The 23031-nt window shown below is 51.8% G+C and overlaps 1 protein-coding gene across 1 annotated transcript in view; it reads right to left on the reverse strand.

Moving 5' to 3' along the window:
- LOC141977223 (phospholipase A2 inhibitor and Ly6/PLAUR domain-containing protein-like) overlaps window positions 1–23031 on the reverse strand; it is a 48330-nt gene that overhangs the window by 20052 nt on the left and 5247 nt on the right. Inside the window, exon 3 of the mRNA XM_074938601.1 lies at window positions 21135–21239. Coding sequence (XP_074794702.1) covers window positions 21135–21239 — 105 coding nt within the window. The remainder of the gene's footprint in view (window positions 1–21134; window positions 21240–23031) is intronic.

The raw sequence follows: 23031 nt of genomic DNA on the forward strand, positions 1-23031 counted from the left end.
TTCAAACTGTCAAAGTTGATCTTTTCACAGTTTGCTGCGTTCAGGGTAATACCTTTGACCTTCATACAGGCCTTTCCTCCCGACAGCTTATACCCGTATGTTTTGGGGCCTGCCGACACAAACTCGGTGATGTGTTGATCTGGCGGGATCTCGCTCGTGAGGTCCCCTAAATAATCCCCCAGAGGGGGATTCCAGGCCCCCTCCCTTTTCACAAATATCACCGAGTCAGGGTCGTGGGACAGGCACCGCTCTTGCAACCCGTCTAGGAGGCTGTAGAGTTCTAAGCGGCCATAAGCGGTGGGGAAACAGGCTATGAAAACATTGGTATTGCCAGAGACAGAATAACGGTCTTTTGCGTGCTTCCAAGATACACACGCTGTTTCATCGTCGATAAACTCACAGGATGAAACCTCATAGCTGGGGGAAAACAGGTACTGAAAGAGTTCGTCAGGGTGTCTCACAATGCTGGTATTGGGCAGGTTGGTTCTTTGGCCGAATTTACCCCATAGAGAATTTAAAAACAGTTTAGCAATTTGGCATTTAGCGGGGTTTAGTGTGATCTCCTGTTGGTGTAAACGCACACCTTCTTTCTGGTAGAAATCGTTAACGTACTTATTTTGTTTTTCTTCATCTGTGCTCCAGCTGGGATACCCTGAAGCCTTTTGTTTCTGGCGGAGGTGTAATTTTATGTACTCTGAAAAGAGTTCATCAGATTTTTCATTAAAATGCCAGATTTCCTAGATTTTAGCCACCACGTACCCCTTCGCTATGGCAGCGTTCAATTCCACCGTGCACCAAGTCCCCAGGATGGCCCTCTCCTCGTCAGTATGGGTGCACGTCTCCCGCTGCTCGGTTTCCGCACAGGTTTGGCATAGTGGGAACATAAGCTTGCCACCCACTCTGACAGGTAACAATGGGAAAAAGAGGCCTCGTGGAGGGAACACTTTAACTTTTGCAATTCCAAAATAATTTGCTAGGGGTCCAAATTTCTCATAAACTATATCGGGGTGTCCAATAGGATAGTCTTTGGTTTTGTTTACGAAAGGGTACAGGCTGGTAAAATCATAATAGTGGATTTCTTCGCCGGGGTTAGGTTTATAATATAGACGTACAGCGTTTGTCCTCCCCCCAGAAAGAGCATCCCTAGGCATGAGAGGCCGGGGTAACTGGGCTCGGTTTAAAAAGCTCGCAAGCTCCCTGTCTGTTTCTTTCATCACCTCCCACTCGTGCTCCCAAAGAGTCCTCACTACAAAACCAAGTCGTTTTAGATAGTTGGTCTTGAGCTCCGTCTTGTAATACAGAAATCCAAAAGTTGTACCCATCATAGGGTTTTGTGCTTCTTCACAATGACAGGTGACACAACCGTGAAAAAAACACCCATTAAACTCAAAGGCTGTGTCTACCCCATCAACATTGGCACAACCGTCTACAAAGTAGGGGTCTACCTGTAGTTCCCCACCCTGTGAAGCGTGCCGTATTTGTATATTTTCTTTTTGAGAGGTATACAACAGCCACTCAATAGATGGGGTCGAATATCTCTTTTTCTGTCTGTGATAGTTGTCTGGAGGGAGAAGAGCTCCCGGGTTAGGCTCCAAAAACATAACCCTGTACATAGCCATGCAGACAGATGCCAGCGTTATGTACCGGAATGGATCTATACACCATTTTCTCTCGGTGAATTTACCAGGTTCTCTCTCTACTATATCGTCCTTCTCCATCATTTTCATCATTTCTTTTCTGTATAGGATACAAGCCTGTCTCAAAATTTTTACATCCTGCTGACAGTAATATGCAAGCTCTTTCTGCAGGTCAAAAGTCTCAGAGCTGTGGTCTTGATACCAGTCGAGAAACTCTGCTTTTCCCCTGGGCATCATGCTTTCTACACCATAGGGCTCCACACCAGGCATAGGCCCCACATAATTTTGATTTTCTAAAGTGGTAAAAAAAATGTGGAAAATACCCTTTGCAACCTTCAAACCCCATCGGCTGCCGGAGATTGCTAAGCTTCATGGGCAAGAAGTTTAAAGAGTCTATAAAACTAATGCCCAGGGCCTTAACTTCTACATACATTAGTTTACTACCCTGAGTGATCAGTTCTGTGCACATCTTTTCCTTCAGTAACTGTCTAACGCTGAAGTACGCATCATAACCTTTGGAACCTTTGTGCTCTAGGAACGTGTAGTCCCGGAACTCTTTGCCAATAAAGGTCTTAACAAACATTGAAAGACATTCGTCACCCTTCAATTCCCAGCATTTTTCTGGCTTCAGGGACATCGCAAAAATGTAATTGGGCACATGCAACCCAGTCTCCTAAGTACATTCAAAATCATAAAAAATATACTTTTCTGAGGATTCAGGCTTCCTAAGGCTGTCCATAAAACAGAGGTGGCTGTCTATATCTCCAACGATCAAACCCTGACCCTGCTTACAGCGCCTCCCTTTACACCGGTGCCGCTTGTCCGCGTACGACTGACACTGATCACACAAAGTTTTAGACAGGCATTCAACTGGTTTTTTTGATGCACAGTTGACATGTCTGTCTAAACACTCTTTGGACCGACAAAAGAGTCTACAGCTAGGACTCCTCAGCGGCCCCCCCGCGCTGTCTGAGCATGTTGCACTCAAGCAGGGGAGGCAACGATACCTGCAGGAGTGGGCGTGACTGTGCACCGTGTAGCAAAACTCACAGTAATTTTTTGCTCCGAACAACTTTTTCACATCCAGAACCCCATGGTAATGTTCATCGTGCAACAGGATGAAGTAAGTCTTAGGGTACACAGGGCCCCCCGTTTTAAAAAAAACCCAGCCACCTTTCACTGCATAGAGCACCACCTGTATGTTAACTCCTAAATGCTGCTCAAACTTTGCTACGTCACTGAGCAGAACCTTTTTTGGATCTCACCACCCCAGTTTCTCATGCAACTTTCTAGCCTCTGCTAACAATTCCGCATCCGTAGGTTTGTGACCGGCCATGACGGCCAAGAGCCTACCCGCAAAACATAGATTGGTACCGGTGTAAGTCAGGTCTACTAAACATTGTCTCTTTTTTGGAATAATTTGACTGCTAAGGATAGAATTTAAAACTCTACGAGCACCCCCACCCCCATTTTTTACAACTGTCAGAACGAGGCGCAATGTCCCATCTACATGCAATTCTCTATTGCTCTGTAGCAGCTTTGAGGCCTGGTTTAAGAAATCCTCAGCGGACAGCTCATCCCTCATTCTTCTGACTGAAAACAAAGGGTCAGTTAAATGACGGCTCTCTAAACGTAATTGTACATAATCATCAGGGCCTACCCTACCATTAATGTCATCAAGAACTAGCTGTATCCCTCTGTGTATGGCTTCAACAACGTGTTGAGCTGAATTTATTTGCTCAAGATTGACAAAACGAAACTCCTCACAATACACCGACACCCCAAATCTAGGTAATTCAAGTTGCCAACTTCTCACTCTCTCCATGTACACCTCTGCATTTTCAGGGTTACTTGGGGGTTCCTCTACGGAACCATCAGTGGCATCTTCTACATCCCATACTAATGGAGAGTCAGACTCTGAGACGCCTCCGTGAGGGTCATTGGGAGTAGATGGGGCCCCGTCTAGAGAGCCCTCTGGGGAATTTTCTAAACCAGAGTCTGATTTCGCCTCCCCATTTTCAGACATGCCAGTTTGAGAGCCTCCGGTAGGGGGCATCTCTTTTTGGGGTTTTTTCCTCATTACCTCTTTAGCCCTTTTTAAAATTTTTACAGCGACCCTGGCCTGGAACTTTTTGGCAGCCATCTGTTTCTCCCCCAAGCGCTGTCCGCCTTTTTGTTTACACATGAGCTGATGTGCACCCTTGAGGGTACCCCTTTCCACACCTAGTCATGCCTGATCAGAGCCACCCTTTCCAGAACGCCTTTCTTTTAGGCCCCCTGAGGATCAGCGTCCATCAGTTTTCTGAACAAAGCGTGGTATTTTTTCCAAATCTTTTGAGAATGCCGTTGTTAAAGACCCCACGAGGATACAGAGTCCATCAGTTTTCTGAATGAAGCATCAAACTCTTCCAAAATACTAGAATATGGGGGATCTGTGACAAGCTTATGGTTTTGGGAGAATGGCTTATCAATCCTTGGTTTTGTATTCACAACCCCTAGAACGCCTGCTCCGGGTTTGTGAATGTGTGTGTTTCTGCGCACATTCAGAGCCCCTAGAGTGCGTGATCCGGGTTTGTGAATGTGGGCGTTTTCGCTCACAGTTTTCTCAGGGCTCGGTGTGGCAGTGACCGCTGAGGAACTGGAGTTGTGTTTGCATGGATGTTTTTTACCAGAGTGTTTTGTTTTGTCCTTGGCTTTGACGTAAATGAGGTTTGGACTGGCCTGATGCTTCATCTGCACTCTTGTGCTGTTTTGCCTTGTTCAAGGTCTCAAAGCAGATTCCTGGTTCTTTGCTGGTTCTCGGGGTTGTGTCCTGGTAGCTCCCACTACAGCCTTGTCAGAAGGGCTGCACGTGACTGACTGGGGCGGGGGGGAAAATGCATTTTGTACAAAAACGTAACTTTGCCAGCTTTCTCACCCACACCTCTGTATTTACTGAAAATACCAAACCTCATAAATTAACCAGACTAATAAGCAAAATATATTTACCCGGCTTCATCCATCCATCGGTCACTGATACTGGTGAATTTTTCTTTTCAGTTGTCTCTTTCCTTTTTCTTTTGAGGCTGTTTACCCCCTCATGTTTTGACCGTACTGTAAAGCAAACAACATTCTAATAAGACTGTCATAAATATAAAGGGAAGGGTAAACCCCTTGAAAATCCCTCCTGGCCAGAGGAAAAATCCTCTCACCTGTAAAGGGTTAAGAAGCTAAAGGTAACCTCGCTGGCACCTGACCAAAATGAACAATGAGGAGAGAAGATACTTTCAAAAGCTGGGAGGAGGGAGAAAAACAAAGGGTCTGTGTATGTCTGTGTGATGCTTTTGCCGGGGATAGAACAGGAATGGAGTCTTAGAACTTTTAGTAAGTAATCTAGCTAGGTATGTGTTAGATTATGATTTCTTGAAATGCCTGAGAAAAGAACTGTGCTGAATAGAATGACTATCCCTGTCTGTGTGTCTTTTTTGTAACTTAAGGTTTTGCCTAGAGGGATTCTCTATATTTTGGATCTAATTACCCTGTAAGGTATCTACCATCCTGATTTTACAGAGGTGATTCCTTTACTTCTATTAAAAGTCTTCTTGTAAGAAAACTGAATGCTTTTTCATCATTCTAAGATCCAAGGGTTTGGGTCTGTGGTCACTGATGCAAATTGGTGAGGATTTTTACCAAACCTTCCCCAGGAAGTGGGGTGCAAGGGTTGGGAGGATTTGAGGGGGGAAAGATGTATCCAAACTACGTTTCCCAGTAAACCCAGATAAAGTTTGGTGGTGGCAGTGGAAATCCAAGGGCAAAGGGTAAAATTAATTTCTACCTTGGGGAAGTTTTAACCTAAGCTGGTAAAAGTAAGGTTCGGAGGTTTTCATGCAGGTCCCCACATCTGTACCCTAGAGTTCAGAGTGGGGAAGGAACCTTGACACCTGTAAAGGGTTAAGAAGCTAAGGTAACCTTGCTGGCACCTGACCCAAAATGACCAATGAGGAGACAAGATACTTTCAAATCGGGAGGGGGGGAAACAACGGGTCTGCCTGTCTGTGGGATCTTGTGCTGGGAACAGCTCAGGAATGGAGTCTCAGAACTTCTGCTAGTTGGTAAGTAATCTAGCTAGAAATGCGTTAGATTTCCTTTTGTTTAATGGCTGGTAAAATAAGCTGTGCTGGAGGGAATGAATATTCCTGTTTTGGTGTCTTTTTGTAACTTAAGATTTTGCCTAGAGGATTCTCTATGTTTTGAATTTGATTACCCTGGAAGGTATTTACCATCCTGATTTTACAGGGGTGATTCTTTCACCTTTTCTTTCATTCAAAGTCTTTTTTTAAGAACCTGTTTGCTTTTTCATTGTTCTGAAGATCCAAGGGTTTGGGTCTGTGTTCACTTGTACAAATTGGGGAGGATTCTTATCAAGCCTTCCCCTGGAAAGGGGGTGTAGGACTTGGGGTGATATTTTGGGGGAAGACATCTCCAAGTGGGCTCTTTCCCTGGTCTTTGTGTAAGACGCTTGGTGGTGGCAGCGTACTGTTCAAGGACAAGGCAAAGTTTGTACCTTGGGGAAGTTTTTAACCTAAGCTGGTAAGTATAAGCATAGGAGGTCTTTCATGCGGGTCCCCACATCTGTACCCTAGAGTTCAGAGTGGGGCAGGAAGCCTGACAGGGCCATACTGGGTCAGACCAAAGGTCCATCTAACCCAGTAGCCTGTCTTTCGACAGTGGCCAATGCCAGGTGCCCAGAGGGAATGAACAGAACAAGTAATCAAACATCAAGTGATCCATCACCTATCGTCCATTCCCAGCTTCTGGCAAAGAGAGGCTAAGGACACCATCCCTGCCCATCCTGGCCAATAGCCATTGATGGCCCTATCCTCCATGAATTTATCTAGTTCTTTTTTGAACCCAGTTTACTTTTGGCCTTCGCAACATCCTCTGGCAAGGAGTTCCACAGGTTGATGGTGCATTATGTGAAAAAACACTTCCCTTTGTTTGTTTAAACCTACTGCCTCTTAATTTCATTTGGTGGCCCCTAGTTCTTGTGTTATGAGAAGGAGTAAATAACACTTCCTTATCTACTTTCTCCACACCACTCATGATTTTCTAGACCTCTCTCCTATCCCCCCTTGGCCGTCTCTTTTCCAAGCTGAAAAGTCCCACTCTTAGGAATCTCTCCTCACGGAAGCTGTTCCATCCCCCTAATAATTTTATGACCCTTTTCTGAATCTTTTCCAATTCTGATATCTCTTTTATGCGCTGGGGTGACCACATCTGCACACAGCGTTCAAGAATGGGGGTACCATGGATTTATACTGGGGCAATATGACATTTACTGTCTCTTTATCTCTCCCTTTCTTAATGAGTCCCAACATTCTGTTCTCTTTTTTGACAGGCACTGCGTACTGAGAACATTCAGAGAACTATCCACAGTAACTCCAAGATCTCTTTCTTTAGTGGGAACAGCTAATTTAGACCCCATGTCTGGTTTTGTAAGCAAGTAGTTTTTAAATGACGGGAAACTTGGGAAGATAGGGGTGGGGGGACCCAGTACGGGGCAGTCAGGGGACAAGGAGCTAGGGGGGTGCTTTCCCCACAACTTGCTTTATTCAGCCAATGCACAAAAGGAACCCGCAATCCCCCGCAAAGAGACGGAGCAAAGTAATGCTGCGTCACATCGTCACAGCATTACTTTGCATTTATCAACATTGAATTTCATCTGCCGTTTTGTTGCCCAGTCACCCAGTCCTGAGAGATCCTTTAGTACCTCTTCACAGTCTGCTTTGGACTTTACTATCTTGAGTAGGTTTGTATCTTCTGCAAATTTTGCCACCTCACTATTTACCCCTTTTTCCAGAACATTTCGAAATATGGTGAATAGGACTGGGCCCAGTGCAGATCCCTGGGGGACTCCCACTATTTACCTCTCTCCTTTCTGAAAACTGACCATTTCTTCCTACCCTTTTTTCCCCCTTGTCCACACGCTTATTGACCCCCTCAAAGAATTCTAGTAGATTAGTGAGGCGTGATTTCCCTTTACCGGAACCATGTTGACCCTTCCCCAACAAATTATGTTCATCTGTGTGGCTGACAGTTCTCTTCTTTCCTAGAGTTCCAATGAGTTTGCCCTGTACTGAAGTCAGACTTATTGGCCTGTAGTTGCCAGGATCACCTCTGGAGCCCTTTTTCGAAATTGGCGTGTCATTAGCCATCCTCCAGCCAGTTGGGACAGAAGCTGATTTAAATGGTACGTTACAAACCACAGTTAGTCGTTCTGTAATTTGACATTCGAGTCCTTCCGAACTCTTGGGCGAATCCCATCTGGTCCTGGTGACTTATTACTGTTTAATTTATCAATTTGTTGCAAAAACTCCTGTAATGACTCCTCAATCTGGGACAGTTCCTCAGATTTGTCACCAAAACAGAATGGCTCAGGTTTGGGAATCTCCCTCCCATCCTCAGCCGTAAAGACCGATGCACAGAATTCATTTAGTTTCTCCGCAGTGGCCTTATCCTCCTTAGGTGCTCCTTTGGCATCTCGGCAAGTAGGACTCCAGGGTTCTCTCTGCAACTCTGCCAGGGGAGTGGAGTCTAGTGGGTCAGAGCAAGGGGGGCTGGGACTGAGCCAGGACACCTGGGTTCCACCTCGTGCTCTGTGTTCAGACACCGCCACATCTGGAGGACTTACCCAGTTTTAATATCCCAGATTCCACAACACAATGGTCCTCGGCACCGGTGCAGGCCAAGGCCTCCTTCTCATTCCAGTGATGTGGCCCCCACATTGAAGAACGAGTGGCACTGCCGGCCGTTGGGGATGGAGCTCACAGTTGGCACTGAGAACAGTCAGACACACACAGTCAGCCAGGGGTGGGGAGTCACCTGGGCTCAATCCCAGCCCAGGGAAGGGAGTGGGGTCTAGTGGTTAGAGCAGGGGGGCTGGGAGCCAGGACTCCTGGGTTGTGTCCCCAGCTGTGGGAGGGGAGTGGGGTCTAGCGGTTAGAGGTGGGGGGTTGGGCTGGGAGCCAGGACTCCTGGGTTCTCTCCAGGCAGGTGTGGCCGGAGCATGGCTCTAGGCTTGCAGCAGACACACACCTGGGATGGCCCCGGCGTTGCAGCCGTCGGTGTCACAGCAGGCGATGTTCACCCGCACGGTGACACTGTGTGCGTAGGTCAGCGAGAAGGGGCCGGTCTCACAGTTCTTGGGCTCCAGGCACGATTTACCCATGTAGGACAAGGAGGATCCCTCTGGGAATGGAAACAGAGCATCACCTCTGAGCTCCCCAATGGACACCCAGCTGCTCCATCCTCCCCTTTTGTTCCATCCATCCCACCCCCAACTAGTCTCATCTTCCTCCCCACCCCCAATAAAATCCTCTCTTCTGTCTGATCCAGGTACCACAGCCACCCACTGCAATTCCCCATCTCATCCCATCCCCTGTCTATGACATTATCTTTCCAGACTGAGCAGTCCCTGCTCCTGGAGAGGACCGGAGACTATTGGTTAGAGTAGGGGGAGGGGCTGGGAGCCAGGACTCCTGGGTTCGACCCCTTGCTTCAGGAGGACAATGGTGTCTACACTTAGTAGGAATCTTCTTTCACTCACCCAGCCTCGTCTCTGCCACGACGGTGACGCAGGTCCCTTCCGAGGGGGCGCAGGGCTGCAGGGGGCCGGAGCACGATTGCTCTCTGGACGCACACACCTCGCATTGCAGAGCGCTCCCTGGAGGTTGGAAAAATCCCTTCTCAGTACAAACCCCGGCTTCCCACCCCTCCCCAGGCAGTGACCGTGGGCGAAATACCACCAGCAACCAAGAGGTGGCGCTGTGGGAGTTGTTACCACCAATGCCTCCTCACTGAACGTGTTGGCAGGCAGATCTTGGAGAAATTCCACCTGCTTTTGCAGCAGTTCTGCCTAGTTCCATTTCACTCTCCGGATGGGGAAAGGCATCTTGCTAGCTGGTCATTTGTATCTGACTCAACACTGCAGACAAGTCTCTTTGCTGCCTGAGTGTCTGTGGCTAGAATACATTTTCAGCTGCTGACGTGGCTATCTGGGGTGCAGCTTGTGCCTGCGAACAAACCCCACACGTCTGTGTAGAAAGAAAAACAAGAATTCCGCTGCTCTGAAGAGGGGTTTCTGCCTGGCTTTGCGGTGAACCTTTCGCACACACACACACACACACACACACACACACACACACACACACACACACACCACGCCGTAACTCTCTGCTCCAGGCCTCTGCCTCTCAGAGTTACGTCAGCTCAGCCACACTCAACTTCAGACCACTTTTCATCGCTGATCCTTGATTGACGCTTGTTAAGCCTCTGGATTGATGGCTGTGCGCCACCAGCCAGCGATCCCAGGAGCATCAACTCTTTCCTGTCCAGAGCGTGGGGGCCTTTAAATTCATGACGTGAGCGTAAGGTTTTCAAGAAAGAAAGAAAGAAAGAAAGAAAGAAAGAAAGAAAGAAAGAAAGAAAGAAAGAAATTTTCCCACTTTGGTTTTTTTAGAGCTTTCATGTGGAAACATCAATTAAACCTCAGAACGCCTTCCCCTGCCACTTCTATGTCCCTAAAAGTTAGCAAAGTTGTATTATCCCTATCAAAGAAATAGGGAAACTGAGGTAGAAAAAAGATGTGTTCAATTCAGGGTTAGAACCAAGAAGACAGCCGAGAAGTCCTCACTCCTGACTCCCAGCCCACTCTAACCCACGAGACCCCACTCCTCTTTCAGAGCCACGGACAGAACCCGGGAGTCCTGATTCGAAGGCGTCTCTGCTCAAACTCACTACACCCCAGCCCTCTTCTACAGCTGGGGAATGAGCCCAGGAGTCCTGGCTCCCAGCCCCCATCCGTTGCACCCCCATTCCCCTTTCAAACCCGGGGAATGAACCCAGGAGTACTGGTAGGAATCTCAGTGCTGATGGGCAGGGGAACATTTCCAAGCAGGATTACATGTGGACGGGGGTGGTGCTTCTCATCGAGATGACCCCAAGCCCGGGTGAGAGCTGGAGGAGAACAAGAAGAAGGAAGGACAGACGGATTCAGACCTGCTGGCCAGGCCCCTAGCGTGGGCTGTGGGTGTCCCAGGCTCCAATCCCTGCTCTCCCCGAGTCAGCCGGGGGACGTGGCCCCGCGTTTTCCTCTTGCTGGTTTTACCCACAAATTCCATCCTGACCCCAGAATCCACCACCGACAGTGGCACGTTCCCCAGGTGAATTCCGGCTCCCTGTGCCTGGGGACGGATGGGACTCACCTGTGGCCAGGAGAGCGGACAGCAGGCAGAGGGGCAGAGCCACCCACATGGTGCCCAGGTGTTTGCTGCAGTGAGCAGAATAGCGAGGAAGCGTCTGGCTGTGGTTTTATCCGGCAGGTTGGCAAATACCTGCCCCCTGGGGCATTGGCTGGGACTGCCCCATGACATCTTGGTGGACCCAGAGATGGGATATTTCACAGCCCTGCATGGGACACTGGCTGATCAGGTGATGCCAATGTGTACTGAGGCCAATTCCCTTGTGCGTTAGTGGAGATCAGCGGTTCTCAGCCTGGGGTCCGTCTGCCCTGCGGATACGCACAGGTCTTCCAGGGGGGTACATCAGCTCATCCTGATATTTGCCTCGTTTTACAACTGGCTACATTAAGGCACGAGTGACGTCAGTACGAGCTAAAATGTCGACCCCTTGTTCATATTGCTCTATATACTCTACACTGAAATGCAAGCACCAGAAAAGTGTTGACTCCAAAGCCGGGGACCATCCTGTCCTGTCAACTCTCTTCTGCCAAATTTGATTGGTGATCGTTCACCCTTGCCACTGATGGCTTCACACCTCCATCATGCATGCAAAAACTCTGGGCTGGCTGAAGAGATCCCATGATCGTTAACTCTTTCCTCTCGAGAGCTTGAGAGAGTTTCAATTCAGTCAGTCAACATAAGTTTTTAATTGAAGGATGAAAGAAAGAAAGCCAATTGGTCCACTTTGGTTTTTTTCAGAGCTTTCCTCTGGAAACACCACTTCAACCTCCAAATCCTTCTCGTGCCTTTGCCAGGGTCCCAGGTGGGAGGAAGGGAACATTACCCCCATCTTATAAACAGGGAAACTGAGGCAGGAAGAGGCGGTGTCAGACTCGGAGGCACGAATACAGCCAAGGAGTCAGATTTCAGAGTAGCAGCCGTGTTAGTCTGTATCCCTGAAAAGGACGGGAGTACTTGTCGCACCTTAGAGACTAACTAATTGAAATGAATTTGTTAGTCTCTAAGGTGCCAGAAGTACTCCTGTTCTTTTAACCAAGGAGTCCTAATTACTGCTGGCTTCCAGCCTATTCTAGACCCACCCAGTCCCTGACCTGGGGATAGAACCCAGGAATCCTGGCTTCCAGAAATGAGACCATGTGAGTCAGTGCGATGGTGTAACAGTGTCCCCTCCTGGCCAAGCAGGGCGCGGTCCCGGCTCACCCAGCTCAGCGCGGCCCTCACGCTAGTCCCTGTGCCCAGGAATCTGCAAAACCCTCTCTGCTGCTCGGCCCTTTTCTCCCTGCACTCCCTGGGCCAGCGTGGGGTACGTACACCCCAGAAGAGAACCCCCACTCCCTCCCAGAGCCGGGTAATGATCCCAGGAGTCCTGGCAGGAATCTCAGCGCAGGGGGCAGGGGAACATTTCCAAGCAGGATGACAAGGGTGTGGGACGGTTTTCCTGGCTCCTGAGAATTGTCTGTGTTTTCCAAACCTTTCCTGCTCCTCATCGGTGCCCGGCTCCCTGTGCCTGGGGACGGATGGGACTCCCCTGTGACCAGGAGAGCAGACAGCAGGCAGAGGGGCTGGGGCGCCCACATGGTGGCCGGGCATTTTCTGCAGTGACCAGAGCAGCGATGAAGCAGCTGGCTGTGGGTACAGCAGGCAGGTTCAGAGAATCAGAGAACCATAGAAGATCAGGGTTGGAAGAGAGCTCAGGAGGTCATCTAGTAAAACCCCTGCTCAAACCAGGACCAACCCCAACTAATTCATCCCAGCCAGGGCTGTGTCAAGCTGGGCCTTAAACACCTCAAAGATGGAGATTCCACCCCCTCCCTAGGGAACCCAATGCAGCGCTTCAGCACCCTCCTATTGAAATAGTGTGACGATTTGACATAGCAGGGAGCGGGGCGTGTTGACCTGGGAATGTGCCCTGGGGATGGGAGACCTGAGAGCCTGTCACCTGAGCCAGGAGGGGGAGGGGGAGGTAACACCTCTGCCCAGGAATGTGAACAGAGGCTGCAGGAGAGAGCCTGCTGGAGGGGTTTAGTTTCAGTTTGGGGCTGGGTGGAGGAATGCAGGGAACCCCAGGGCTGGGGTCTAAGCTCCCTGCTCCCCCAGAAGGACTTGACTGAGGGGTCCTGGGGGTACCCACAAGCTCTGTTTTGGACTGTGTTCCTGTTGTCCAATAAACCTTCTGTTTTACTGGATGGCTGAGAGTCTCATTGAATCCCAGGAAGAGGGGTGCAGGGTCTGGACTCCCCCACACTCCGTGACAACTGGTGTCAGCGGTGGGATGTACTGCACCCAGTGGATGGCGCTTCCTGCAGTAAGTGACTGGGGAGCAGTAAAACGAAGGGGGAGTGACGGGGACTAGGCATCCTGAAGATTCAGAGAGAGACAGTTTCAGGGGGTGGTTAACCCCTGGGAGTGTGTGACCAGAGAGAAGGACTTTTGCAGTAACAGGGTCCCCCGGGGGACTTCAGCGAGCGGTCCCCGGGGTGGAGTAGTCTTCAGCTCGACCCTGGCAAAGAGGTGGTGACCTCAAGAAGGACTGGCACACAAGGGGTTTTTCCTGGAAACTGTGGAAAGCTGCCCGGCCTGCGAGTGGCCAGCAGGGAGATGTACGCTAAAGGTCTTAAGAGCGACCTGGTGGAGCTGTGCAGGCAGAGGGGGCTGCGCATTGGGAGGTCCACCAAGGAACAGTTTATTGCCCAGTTGGAGGAGAGGGATCGCTTGGATGACCCAATCCCTGCCCCGGAGGGAAGCTGCCCGGCGGATGCAGCATGGGCCCTGGGGCCTAACCAGGCTGGGAGGGGTCAGACTGCTGCCGAGGACCTCCCAAGACACTTCCTACCTAGGCCTGGGGGAGGGGTTGGAGGAAGCCCAGTGAATACCGAGGGCACCCTGACCCCGGCAGCCAGCAGGGGATCCTCCCGGCGGAGCTCCCCATCCCTGGAGTGGAGGCGGCTGGAATGGGAGAGGGAGATGGAAATGAGGGAGCTGGGGGATCGTGAAAAACAACGTCAACATGAGGGGAAACAACGTCAACATGAGCAGGAGGAGAAGGAGAGGGAACGTCAGGAGGAGGAGAGGCAACGTAGGCATGAGCAGGAGGAGAAGGAGAAACAAAGACAGCATGAACTGGAGCTGGCCAGGCTGAGGAGCAGTGGGGCCCCAGCTGCGGCGAGTGAGGGGGGACCCAAGACTGCAAGGAGCTTTGATAAGTGCTTCCTGGCCCAGCAGAGGAGGGGGGGGACGGCCTTTGAGAATGCCTGCGAGATGCCGACAGGCTCCAGTTTCTCACCCCCTTACTGGACCCCAAAGCCGTGGAGGTGTACAGCCGAATGACAGGGCTGGAGGCAGGGGACTATGAACTGTTCAAACAGGCCCTGCTCCGTGAGTTTGGGCTGACCCCCGAGATGTACCGGAGAAGGTTCCGGAGTCCGCGTAAAACGCCTGAGGTCGCCTACCTACAACTGGTCAACCGGACGCAGGGATGTGCCCGCAAGTGGACAGCTGGGGCCCAAGCTAAAGAGGACCTGCTGGACCTAATCGTACTGGAGCAGCTGTATGAACAGTGCCCGTCCGACCTGAGGCTGTGGCTGGTGGACAAAAAGCTCGCGAACCCCCAGCATGCAGGGCAGCTGGCCGACGAGTTTGTGAACCGTCGGTCAGGGGGTAGCCGGGAGGAGTCCCAAAAGAACAGGCCCCCCCCCCGATGCAGAGAGAGAGTCACCATGGGGCCTCCCAGCGGGGAAATAGGGAGAACCCCCTCCCAAGGGGAACGCCTGGCGTCGGGCCCCTCCGACCCGCTCGAGGGGACCAACGTGACCTGAGCTGCTATCACTGTGGCCACGTAAGGACCCAGTGCCCCGGGCTCAGGGACAGACTGAGCAGACCCAACCTACACAGGGTTAACTGGGTAGGGACCCAGCTGGACAAAGGGCAGACGGCCCAGGCAAGTGGGGCTGCCAGCTTACCACCTGCTCAGGAGGGAAGAGTACCCCCGGCCAGCCCCGCCAGAGAGCTGGAGGATCTGGACTCAGGGTGCTCGGTTTACAGGGTGGGCGCGGGGTTGTCCCTCCGGAGACAGTGCCTTGCTCCCCTGGAGGTGGATGGGAGGAAGGTCAATGGATACTGGGATACGGGGGCGGAGGTGACGCTGGCCCGGCCCGAGGAGGTGGCCCCGGATCGGGTGGTGCCCAACACCTACCTGACCCTGACGGGGGTTGGCGGGACCCCATTTAAGGTGCCGGTGGCAAGGGTACACCTGAAATGGGGGGCCAAGGAGGGCCCCAAGGATGTGGGGGTACACCACCATTTGCCCACTGAGGTATTGATGGGGGGAGACCTAGAGGACTGGCCAAGCAACCCCCAGACCGCCCTGGTTGTGACCCATAGCCAGAGCCGGCGAGGGGCACTGCACCCTGACCTTGGGGAGGGTACCACACCGGAGGCGCAGGACCCTACCCTGGTCGGAAGGAAGCGCCGAGGGGCACGGCTCAGAGAGGCTGTGGCCTCAGACCCGGCCAATGAGAGGGAACCGGGCCCCATCCCTTCCCCAATCGCTGAGTTCCAGGCCGAGTTGAGGAAAGATCCCTCCTTGCGGAAGCTCAGGGACCTGGCCGACCTCAGTGTCGGATGGACCATGAGGAGAGGCTGCCAGGAGAGGTTCCTGTGGGAGAAGGGGTTCCTGTACCAAGAATGGGCTCCCCCAGGGGAAGGGGAGTCCTGTGGGATCAGGAGGCAGCTGGTGGTCCCCCAGAAGTATCGCCGCAAGCTCCTGTCCCTGGCCCACGACATCCCCCTCGCAGGGCACCAGGGAATCCGGCACACCCGGCAGAGGTTGCTACAGAACTTTTACTGGCCCGGGGTCTTTACCACCGTCCGGCAGTATTGCCGATCCTGTGACCCCTGTCAGAGGGTGGGGAAGGCCCGGGACAAGGGGAAAGCAGCTTTGAGACCTTTGCCCATCATAGAGGAGCCTTTCCAGAAGGTGGCCATGAACATCGTGGGGCCTCTCAGCAAGACAACCCGGTCGGGGAAGAAATACATTCTGGTGGTGGTAGATTTTGCCACCCGCTACCCCCAGGCAGTGCCCTTAGCTTCCATTGAAGCAGACACCGTGGCAGATGCGCTCCTGACCATTTTCAGCCGAGTGGGGTTCCCCAGGGAAGTCTTGACAGACCAAGGCTCTAACTTCATGTCGGCCCTGCTCCGGTGCTTGTGGGAGAAATGTGGGGTCCGGCACGACTGGGCCTCAGCTTATCACCCCCAGTCCAACGGGCTGGTGGAGAGGTTCAACGGGGCGCTAAAGATGATGCTGAAAACCTTTATAAACCAGCACCCGCAGGATTGGGACAAGTACTTACCTCACCTGCTGTTCGCATACAGGCAGGTGCCCCAGGAGTCTGCCGGATTTTCGCCTTTTGAACTGTTATATGGAAGGAGGGTGAGGGGCCCCCGGACCTGATGAGAGACGAATGGCAGGGGAAGGCCACTCCCGATGGAGAGTCAGTGGTGGAGTATGTCCTGATCTTCCGAGGGAGACTGGCTGAACTCATGGGTCTGGCCAGGGAGAATCTGGTCAGAGCACAGAAGAAACAGAAGGTCTGGTATGACCACACGGCGTGGGCCCGTGCCTACGCCACCGGGGATCAGGTGATGGTTCTCATCCCCGTGAGAAAGAACAAACTACAGGCCTCCTGGGAGGGCCCTTTCAAGGTTGTCAAGCAGCTCAATGAGGTAAACTATGTGGTGGAGCTGTCGAACCGGGCTCACCACCGCCGGGTGTACCATGTGAATATGATGAAGCCATATTATGCCAGGGGGAATGTGGTGTTGGCCGTGTGTGGACATTGGGAGGAGCAGGGAGATGACCCTTTAGTAGATCTATTCCCTGGGACCAGAGCTGGTTCCCCCCTGGAAACAATTCCCCTCTCAAATCAGCTAACCCCTGCCCAGCAAGCTGAGATCAGGGGGGTGCTGCATCCGTACCGACAGCTGTTTTCCAACCAGCCTGGACGCACTAATCTGACTGTCCACAGGGTGCAGACAGGGTTGCACCCGCCGATAAGATGCTCCCCCTCCAAGTCACAGGGAAAACTGCTCAGGACCTGGGAAGAGAGGTCTGGGACATGCTGGCTTTGGGGTGATCCAGCTATCTGCCAGCCCTTGGGCCTCGCCGGTGGTGTTGGTCCCCAAAAAGGATGGGTCAGTCCAGTTTTGCGTGGACTATAGGAAGCTCATTGCCATCACTGTATCTGATGCCTACCCCATGCCCAGGCCGGACGAGCTCCTAGACAAGCTGGGAGGAGCTTGGTACCTTACCACCATGGACCTTACAAAGGGCTACTGGCAAGTGCCGCTGGATGCAGATGCTCGGCTGAAATCGGCCTTTATCACCCCTCTGGGGCTCTATGAGTTCCTCACCCTGCCTTTCGGCCTCAAGGGAGCGCCGGCCACCTTCCAGCGCCTAGTGGACCAGCTCCTGAGGGGGATGGAGAGTTTTGCCGTGGCGTATATTGATGACGTCTGTGTCTTTAGCCAGACCTGGGAGGACCACGTGTCCCAGGTTAGACAAGTGCTGGACCGAGACCAGGGGACTGGGCTGGCTGACTGTAAAAGCAGAGAAGTGCAAGGTGGGGATGGCTGAAGTATCTTACCTGGGCCATCGGGTGGGGAGCGGCCGCCTAAAGCCGAAACCAGCCAAGGTGGAGGTGATCAGAGACTGGCCCGCTCCCCACACCAAAAAGCAGGTCCAAGCCTTTATTGGGATGGCAGGATACTACCAAAGATTTGTGCCCCACTTTAGCGCCATAGCCACCCCCATCACTGAGCTATGCAAGAAGGGGAAGCCAGACAAGGTGGTCTGGACCGAGCAGTGCCAGGAGGCTTTCCGGGAGCTGAAGGAGGCTCTGGTCAGTGGCCCAGTTCTGGCAACCCCAGACTTTGACAAGCCCTTTGTGGTGTTCACCGACGCCTCAGACACGGGACTCGGGGCGATGTTAATGCAGGAGGATGAAAAGGGGGAGAGACACCCCATCGTGTACCTGAGCAAGAAGTTGCTACCCCGGGAGCAATACTACGCAAGAAGAGGGGTGCAGGGCCTGCACTCCCCCACACTCCGTGACAAATAGTGTTTCCTGATCTCCAGCCTAGACCTCCCGCACTGCAACTTGAGACCATTGCTCCTCGTTCTGTCATCTGTCACCACTGAGAACAGCCGAGCTCCATCCTCTTTGGAACCCCCCTCAGGTAGTTGAAGGCTGCTCTCAAATTCCCCCTCACTCTTCTCTTCTGCAGACAAAATAAGCCCAGTTCCCTCAGCCTCCCCTCCTAATTCACGTGCCCCAGCCCCCTCATCATTTTCCTTGCCCTCCGCTGGACTCTCTCCAATTTGTCCACATCCCTTCTGTAGTGGGGGGCCCAAAACTGGACCCAGTACTCCAGATGTGGCCTCACCAATGCCGAATAGAGGGGAATAATCACTTCCCTCCATCTGCTGGCAACGCTCCTACTAATGCAGCCCAAAATGCCATTTGCCTTCTTGGCAACAAGGCCACCCTGCTGACTCATAGCCAGCTTCTCATCCACTGGAATCCCCAGGTCCTTCTCTGCGGAAAGGTTGGCAAATACCTGCCCCCTGGGGGATCGGCCCCATGACATCCTGATGGGCCTGGAGATGGGAGATTTCACAACACTGCATGGGACACTGGCTGATCAGATGATGCCAATGTGTCTTGAGGCCAATTCCCTTGTGCATTCGTGGAGACCAGTGGTTCTCAGCCAGGGGTCCGTGTACCCCAGGGGTACACACAGGTCTTCCAGGGGGGTACATTAGCTCATCTTGATGTTTGCCTGGTTTTACAACAGGCCAGATAAAAAGCACTAGTGAAGTCAGTACGAGCTAAAATTTCCTGACACAATGACTTGTTTGTGCAGCTCTATGTACTATCCACTGAACTGTAAGAACAATATTTATATCCCAGTGGAGTTATTTTATAATTACATGGTGGAACTGAGAAAGGAAGCTATTTGTCAGTCACAATGTGGCCGTGACACTTATGTATTTTTATAATAACATAAGAAAGGACCTGTCATAAATATAAAGGGAAGGGGAACCACCTTTCTGTCCCCGGTGCTATAAAATCCCTCGTGGCCAGTGGCAAAACACTTTCACCTGTTGTCATAAATAGAAAGGGAAGGGTAAACCCCTTTACAATCCCTCCTGGACAGAGGAAAAATCCTCTCACCTGTAAAGGGTTAAGCAGCTAAAGGTAACCTCTCTGGCACCTGACCAAAATGACCAATGAGGAGATAAGATACTTTAAAAAGCTGGGAGGAGGGAGAAAAACAAAGGGTCTGTGTCTGTCTGTGTGATGCTTTTGCCGGGGACAGAACAGGAATGGACTCTTAGAACTTAAGAAGTAATCTAGCTAGGTATGTGTTAGATTATGAAATCTTTAAATGGCTGAGAAAATAGCTGTGCTGAATAGAATGGATATTCCTGTCTGTGTGTCTTTTTGTAACTTAAGGTTTTGCCTAGAGGGATTCTCTCTCTTTTGAATCTAATTACCATGTAAGGTATTTGCCATCCTGATTTTACAAATGTGATTCTTTTCTACTTCTATTAAAAGTCTTCTTGTAAGGAAACTCAATGCTTTTTCATTGTTCTAAGATCCAAGGGTTTGGGTCTGTGGTCACCTATGCAAATTGGTGAGGATTTTTACCAAACCTTCTCCAGGAAGTCGGGTGCAAGGGTTGGGAGGATTTGGGGTGGGGAGACGTTTCCAAACTATGTTTTCTCAGGAACCCAGATAAAGTTTGGTGGTGGCAGTGGAAGTCCAAGGGCAAAGGGTAAAATAGTTTGTACCTTGGGGAAGTTTTAACCTAAGCTGGCAAAAGTAAGCTTAGCAGGTTTTCATGCAGGTCACCACATCTGTACCCTAGAGTTGAGAGTGGGGAAGGAACCTTGACAACGCCGTAGGGATGCTAACGAAGAACTTTAGCACCAGAAAAGTGCTGACCCCAAAGGCAGGGGCCATCGCGTGTGCTGACCACCACGTTCCTCCCTCCCCCCATCGAAGACAAAGCCCACGTCGGTGGGGGCCCTACCAGCTTGTTCTCTGGGAGAAGAAGCTGTAAGGATGGATTCAGGGAAGGATCCTGCCTCGCTGGGCTGGCTGCTCTCTTACAGGGACCGGAACGGGGTGCAAAGCGGGGATCCCTGGAGACCGTCTGGGGGCACCTGAAAAGACTTGGGAAAATGGCAGTTTTTTCCATCACCGCCACCTTTTGGAGTTACAGACTGCGACTCACCTGGGCATGAATTTTACCAGCTTTAACCCCTTGTGACGCTCATTCCCTTTCCTCAGCTCATGAACCTTTAGCGAGTTTCCTACAGACCTGGCTGCCAGCGTTGCCTTTGGTGTAGGAGCTGGGGTCCCGTGGTTCTGGCGTAAGTGACCCGTCTCCTGGGGCAGGGGACAACCTGGGTGGGCTGGTTTGGGGTGTTCGTGACCTTTCCTCACAAAGTCCGGCTTGTCTGAGAGTATCTGAGGGGACTGGCTGTGACTCCGGGGTCAGACGGGGGCAGCGATCCAGGAGTTCACGCTGGGTGAAATCTGCTCACAGAGCACCACCGGCTGGGGAGATCTGCCCTGTTTCCTGACACCTTCCCTGAGCTCGGCACTCCCAGTGGAGCCGCTCCAGAGAGCGGGACAAACTGAGCCCTGCAAAATCAACCTAGAAGGACATTTCTCCCCTCCAGGGCATTCCCGCCCGCCTCGACAGCTGGGTGAGCCACGGCCTCTCGTTCCCACAGCCCTCTTTCCCCTGTGGAGCTCAGCCAGCCGGTGCCTTTCCCCCAGCCTCGGGCCTTGCCTTGGGGGAGGGGGTCTAGGCAGGACTCCTGGATTCCTTTCCCTGGCCCTGGAAAAGGGAGAGGAGTCTAGTGGTTAGAGCAGGGGGCTTGGGAGCAACAGCTCCCGGGTTCTCTTCCTGCCAGCATCACTTGAGCACAGATAGGGCCGGGGGGCCCGGTAGGGGGCGGTCAGGGGACAAGGAGCAAGGGGGGTGCTTTCCCCACAACTCGCTTTATTCAGCCAATGCACAAAAGGAACCCGCAATCCCCCCCAAAGAGAAGAACCAGCTGGTGGCTGCTGAAGGGAGGTGCACTGCAGCAAAGCACACAGCAGAAGGGGAGTACGCCAGGCTGGGGCTCAGGGCTCCCCGATGCCCCCGCCAGCCCTGGGAGCTGGGTAGCAGTCGGCCCGACTCAGCATCTCCACCACGCCCTGGGCGTATTTCTTCTCCCCCACTCTCTTCACGCAGGTGCCAGGGGAGACACATCCAGCCGCAATCTTCGTCAGGGTGATGCCACCTGGACGGGGGGGGAGAGAGATGTGATCGGAGGCTCCCACATCCCCCCCCCCCCCGACCCCCATGTGGTTTCTCAGACACTCCCCTCCCAGCAGGACTGCACCCGGCTCTGCAGGCAGAGTGGGGTCTAGTGCTCAGAGCAGGGGGGCTGGAACTACGTGAGAACATAACAGAGGAACGGCCCTTCTGGGCCACACCAAAGGTCCATCTAGCCCAGTATCCTCTGGCCAATGCCAGGTGCCCCAGAGGGAATGAACAGAACAGGGAACCTTCCACTGATCCATCCCCTGTCGCCCATTCCCAGCTTCTGGCAAACAGAGGCTAGGGCCACCTTCCCTGCCCATCCTGGCGATAGCCACAGATGGACCTGTCCTCCAGGAACTTCTCTAGTTCTTGTTTGAACCCTGTTATAGTCTGAGCCTTCAAAACATCCTCTGGCAAGGAGTTCCACAGGTTGACTGTGCGTTATGTGAAGCAGTACCTCCTTTGGTTTGTTTTAAACCTGCTGCCTGTGGTGACCCCTCGTTCTTATGTTAGGAGGAGTAAATAACACTTCCTTCTTTACTTCCTCCACACCCTTCAACCTTCTCTAGACCTCGATCATATCCCCCCTTAGCCGTCTCTTTTCCAGGCTCAAAAGTCCCGCTCTTATTAATCTCTTCTTATATGGCAGCCATTCCATCCCCCTCATCATTTTGGTTGGCATTTTCTGAAGCTTTTCCAATTCCAATATCTCTTTTTTGAGACGGGGCGACCACATCCGCACGCAGTGTTCAAGCTGTGGGCGTCCCATGGATTTATGTTGAGGCAACACGCTATTGTCTGTCCTATTCTCTGTCCCTTTATGAATGATTCCCAGCATTCTGTTTGCTTTCTGCAGGGCCGCTGCACATGGAGTGGATGATTTCAGAGAACTCTCCACAGTGACTCCAAGATCTTTCCTGACTGGTAAATTCGACCCATCATTGTGTATGTCTAGTTGGGATTACGTCTGCCCATGTGCATTACTTTGCATTTATCAACATTGAATTTCCTCTGCCGTTTTGTTGCCCAGTCACCCAGTTCTGAGAGACCCTTTAGTACCTCTTCGCAGTCTGCTTTGGACTTAACTATCTTGAGTAGGTTTGTATCTTCTGCAAATTTTGCCACCTCACTATTTACCCCTTTTTCCAGAACATTTTGGAATATGGCGAATAGGACTGGGCCCAGTGCAGATCCCTGGGGGACTCCCACTATCTACCTCTCTCCGTTCTGAAAACTGAGCATTTCTTCCTACCCTTTTTTCCCTATCTTTTAAACAGTTACTGAGCCGAGAAAGGATTTTCTCGCATGACAGCTCACTTTGCTTAAGAGCCTTTGGTGAGGGACGCTTTCTGAAAATCTAAGTACAGTATATCCACGGGATGCCCCTTGTCCACACGCTTGTTGACCCCCTCAGAGAATTCTAGTAGATTGGTGAGGCGTGATTTCCCTTTACCGAAACCATGTTGACCCTTCCCCAACAAATTATGTTCATCTATGTGGCTGACAGTTCTCTTCTTTCCTATAGTTTCAATGAGTTTGCCCAGTACTGAAGTCAGACTTATTGGCCTGTAGTTGCCGGGATCACCTCTGGAGCCCTTTTTCAAAATTGGCGTGTCATTAGCCATCCTCCAGCCATTTGGGACAGAAGCGGATTTAAATGGTAGGTTACAAACCACAGTTAGTAGTTCTGTAATTTGACGTTTGACTTCCTTCCGAACTCTTGGGCGAATCCCATCTGGTCCTGGTGACTTATTACTGTTTAATTTATC

Source organism: Natator depressus, chromosome 24, assembly GCF_965152275.1.
Source record: "Natator depressus isolate rNatDep1 chromosome 24, rNatDep2.hap1, whole genome shotgun sequence".
NCBI lineage: Eukaryota > Metazoa > Chordata > Testudines > Cheloniidae > Natator > Natator depressus.